Raw genomic sequence first — 5,120 nt, forward strand, 5'->3', positions numbered from 1 at the left:
GAGTCGGAGCAACTTAGCTTATGTCAAAATAGGAAGAATTACATATGAGATCAAGTATACAACAAGATTTTCCTTATATAGGAATAGGAATTAATTAACCAAGTGAGGAACTCAGCTGATAGACAGTTTTCATTCATCACTATACAATATGTCCATATCTACATCCCACAGAACTTAAAAGACTATACATTGGATTGAAATTTCTACAAACAAAAATGAAAGAAACATAGATAAACAGGATGAAAATATCACACAAAGCAAACAAAAATGCTATCCACATTTACTGAATAGGATAATCAGATCAACTACACATAGTGCAGTACCTTTTTATTTATCTACCATCAACTGATGTGAAGGACTCAGCAAATCCAGTAGGCCTTGAAGGGATACTGCCTTTAGTGTCTTCAAGGTCGACGCAACTCAAGTCTTTTCCTTCCGATTCTTGCCAGCCTTTGACCATTTGGTTGAGTGGAAGACTGTAATCGATACCACACTCGTCATCTGTATCTTCCTCAAGTGGCTTCCATTTCTCAACAAGGGGCGAGAGCACGTTCACAGCATGGGACATATCGGGGCGTTGGCCAGGCTCTCTTGCTGTGCAGTGACCGGCAAGTTCTGCAACGGTGTAGATGCTTTCCAATGTACTCTCCTGTTTCACATCCAGAGATGGATCAATTGCTGCAACAAGTTTCTCTTTGGAGGATTTGATGTTCCAGAACCATGCAACTAAGTATTGGCTCTCATTTGGTCTGTCCTCATCAAGTGCCATCCATCCAGTTAACAACTCCATTAGGACCACACCGAAACTAAAGACATCGGCTTTCGTGGTGATTTTACCAGTAACTGTGAATCAAAACAGCAAGCTAAATGAGTTAGCAAAGCAGATAGGCAAGAAGAATCATCTAAAACACTTCAAAATATAAGATTAAGCAAATCCTAGGTGTCTACAAGGTTAGTCATTAAAACTGATACTCAAAATCGTCTCATCTGTCAACAGTTTATTAGGTGACATAAGATTATGACTAAGTAGTCTAGGCCTTGATCCTGGCATTTATTTTTACCATCCTTGGTACTTTTGTGGAATGAGAAACTGAAATAAATCATTATAAGATGTACTAAAACACTGAAAACTTGAATATACTACTGAAATCATCACACATGTTTGCGTGTAGATTGACAGGAAAATGAAATGCTTACCGGCATATTCTGGTGCTAGATATCCAAAAGTTCCAGCTAGCTTGGTGACCACAGAGTTCTTCTCTCCATTAGGAGCAGGTTTCACAAGCCCAAAGTCTGATACTTTTGCTCGGAAATCATCAGTCAGCAAGATATTTGAGGGCTTAAGATCTCTGTGTATGAAGCACTGATGAGCCAGCGTATGCAGATACTCCATTCCTCTAGCAACATCTAATGCAATATTCAGCCTCCTTTTCCACGAAAGAGGCTCGAAGTTCAGACTTTTCCAGTTGAATAGATGCGTGCTAAGAGCACCTTGTGGCATGTATTCGTAAACCAGAATTCGTTCATTGCCTTCAACAGAATATCCTAATAGAGACACTAAATTCCTATGTCTGACTTTGGAGAGAACAGAAATCTCAGATCGAAATTCATCCAACGCTTTGCTGCTAATTACTCCAGCCTCCATTCTTTTGACAGCTATTTTAGTTCCATCGTGTAATTCTCCTTTATAAACCACTCCAAAACCACCACGCCCAAGTTCATTTTCTGGAGCAAAGTTCTTGGTTACATCCCTAAGTACTTGAACTGATATGACCAAATTGCCAGCTTCCATCACCGGGTATTTACCACTGTGTATGCTGGAAGAACCGCTTCCATTCAGTATCGATATACTTCCTTTAGTTTCATCGGATATTGCAATCTTGACCATTCTATCCGAATCAGAAGGATCTCTAGGATAAACCACTAGAGAAGTTGGACCTTTGTGTCTATCCATACTCCTCTTCCGGATACAAACATATAACAGAATAGCAAGAGAAACTAAAAGTGCAAAACATGCTATAGGAACCACAAAAAAGACTAACTTAGACTTGGAAGAGCTTGACTTATTGGTCGATATAGAAGGTGAAGCAGCAGCGGATGTACTATTCTTTTGTGAAGGGATCGCACTAAGAGGACTAGAGATCAACAACGAATTTCCACTAAGGACGAGAGTCAAGGAGGGAGTAAATTTTGGCAGAGGAAGGGAAATGTGGTTATTACACAAATCAAGTAGAACCAAATGTTTCAAACTAGTCCAACTCGATGGAACAGAACCAGAAATATTGTTAGATTCAAGATAAATATGAGTAAGCGAATCTAGTTTCGCAATTGAAGGACTCAAGGTACCCGAAAGATTGGACTTAGGCAAGTTTATCACAATAACCTTTTGGTTAACGTCACAACTTAATCCCCACCACGGCCCGTCACAAGGATTATCTCCTGACCATGATTCAACAAGCTTTAATGGATAATCCAACTCATCAAGGAACTCTAAAAGTGCCATAACCTCTGGTGCACAATGTGCACCTGTTTTGGTTTGACAAAAGGAGTTGAATTCATAACTAACATTTGTAGCCTTGAAATTTGGTATTGGCCCCATGAAATGATTATTGTTCAAATCAAGATGGCCTAATGACATATTTGCTAAAGATTCAGGAATTAAACCAACAAGATCATTGCTATTGACATTAAAATCCTGCAAATATGTCAAATTACCAATCTCCTTTGGAATTTTACCTGAAAAATGATTCCCATGAAGCCAAAGACTAGTGAGTGATCTCATTGTTGAAACCACATCAATTGAACCACTCATGCCATCACCAGACTGATCATTCAACCAAAGCATCTTCATCTCAGAGTCCTTAAAACTACTTGGAATACTCCCCGAAAGCCGATTCTTGGACAACAACAACACATCTAAAGAAGACATATTTCCAAGAAACTCAGGCAAAGAACCAACCAAATTACAGTTCATCAATGTCAAGTTAGTCAATTGAACTGAATTTTGCAACTCATTAGGCAAAGACCATCCAGTAGTACCATTCAAAGGATTATCATCCAATGCCAACACTTCTAAACTCACAAGACCATTAAAGAAATCTGATGGAATACTATCAAAATTATTGAAATCCAAGAAAGCATATCTCAACTCAGATAACCCACTAAAAGATGGTAACTTTCCACTAAACTCATTCCTTTGCAACCCCAAATTTGTCAACTTAGACAACTCATTAAAATTCTGTGGCAAAGAGCCTTTTAACCCCAACCCCATAACTTGAATCTGCTGAATTCTGTTACCAGTACAAACTATATGAGGCCAAGTAGGAGTACCACAAGGGTCATCACCATTTTCTGGCCATTCCAATAGCTCAGGATTTTCCAATCCTTTCTTGAACTCAACGATAATAGCTAAGTCATTAGGATCAGTAACACAATAAGCAACTGAAAAAAGTGAAAGAAAGAGTGTTTGTGCAAACAACATTTTGTGTTTAGCCTCCATTGATGATGATTATTTTTCATCAAGAAACACTAGACATGTATTGACATACAATAATGAGATAAATCAAGAAAGCTAGTGATGTGTTGTGCCAACTAATGGCTGTTTATTGTACAACCCCATGTTAGAATTTAGACAATGAGAGGTGGGAAACATGGGTTTCAGATCACTACAAACACCAAGAATAATGGAGAAATAGAGATAGAGAGTGCGTGATAATTGGAGTGAGAAACTCTTTACTACTATGGAATTCTGCACACTTAACACTTTGTGTTGCATATTAGGAGTAAAATAGTAAATCTCTTTGTTACTTTTTATTTATCACGTTTCACTTCTTGTGATTGAAACATGGATCAACATGTATCTTAGTATAATTTTTGAATATTAAAATTTTAAATTTTAAATATTAAATTATCTAATTTAATTGAGCTTGGAATATTAATTAATTTAACTTTCATAGAGCAAAATATAATAAGTAAAAAGTAAATGGAGGAAGTAACTGTGCTCATTTCCAAATAAGTATTTATATATACCTAAAAATATTTTTCATGTATATATAGTAAATATTATATTCCTTCGTCTAGTTTATGCATATATCTTTTAATTTGTTAAAAGAAAATTTTGATTCCGCCACATTGATGAAAGAACAGTAAAGAATTAAAAAGAAGAAAGATCTGGTTGTGAAGATTTAAGAGCAAGTAATGAGTAATGACCATATAAAGTGGATCTTCCATTAAAGGGGTTTATTTTATGCAAATATAAAAATGCAGTTAGTGGAGGGAAAATTGTGCCTGATTTTTTGGGAATTATGAAAATGATATTGGCCTTAGGAAAATGTAATGACAGGGACATCATTGTCTTTTTAGTAAAAAGATGATTTATACGTAAGCACATTACTTACTTAAGTCTCTTATTATTTGCTTTTTTTTTTTTAAGGAAAAAGATTCTTAAATTGCTTGGCCTTCACTTTCTTTATAGTAATTCACAATTTTTACCTTAAGTAGAATATTTTGTGATAATCTGCACATATTATATAGAAGTTATAAATTGTATTAGACAAATCCTACGTAATAAGCTCATGATTAAGTAGAAGATGGAGACTAAATTTAATTCCTGATCCCCACATGAAATATCCATATAATTCACATTCAATAAATACATATAATTTTGGAAAATTACCTTTCGACAACATTAAACTAATAGCTATACCCTCTAGTACAAAATAAATGAATTCTTGAGTTATTTTTTAATGTCTAAAATAAGTGAATTGTTTATTTTTCAAGAGAAATATTGATTTTTTTTTTTCAATTTTATCCTTCGTTTACACTTTCTAAGTTATGAATTCCAAGAGATTTAATTGATCTTATTTTAATATGATTGAAATTTCAAGAGTGATTTGCTAATATCTAAAAGTATAAGCAAAAAAAGCAAAGTATAATTTATGTTCTAATTTTTTTTCCTCTAGATGTGTATTGAGGCAAAATTTATTTATTTTAAACTAGAAAAAGTAATGTTTACCTATATACTGTTCAATTTTGTAATAAAATTAGATTCTTTTTACGACGGCTTAACGTTCTCTCATAAGATTCAGTTTGTTCCATATTGTGGTCTTAAAAACTCCTAA

At 34.9% G+C, this 5,120-nt stretch overlaps 1 protein-coding gene across 1 annotated transcript; it reads right to left on the bottom strand.

Annotated features, from left to right (window-relative positions):
* Positions 1–57: 57 nt before the first annotated feature.
* Positions 58–3,831, bottom strand: LOC107844641 (receptor-like kinase TMK3). Its single transcript, XM_016689009.2, has 2 exons — positions 1,198–3,831; positions 58–843 (listed from the first exon to the last, which is right to left on the bottom strand). The coding sequence occupies exons 1-2, from the start codon at positions 3,497–3,499 to the stop codon at positions 332–334; spliced, it is 2,814 nt and encodes a 937-aa protein (XP_016544495.2). The 5' UTR covers positions 3,500–3,831; the 3' UTR covers positions 58–331.
* Between the last annotated feature and the right edge of the window lie 1,289 nt (positions 3,832–5,120).

The sequence above is a fragment of the Capsicum annuum genome, chromosome 10 (genome assembly GCF_002878395.1).
Source record: "Capsicum annuum cultivar UCD-10X-F1 chromosome 10, UCD10Xv1.1, whole genome shotgun sequence".
Classification (NCBI taxonomy): Eukaryota; Viridiplantae; Streptophyta; class Magnoliopsida; order Solanales; family Solanaceae; genus Capsicum; species Capsicum annuum.

Coding starts and splice junctions, on each gene's coding strand:
- LOC107844641 (XM_016689009.2), bottom strand. CDS start 3,499: ATGGAGGCTAAACACAAAATGTTGTTTGCACAAACACTCTTTCTTTCA. Junction 844..1,197: donor TCTAGCACCAGAATATGCCG/GTAAGCATTTCA, acceptor TTTGATTCACAG/TTACTGGTAAAATCACCACG.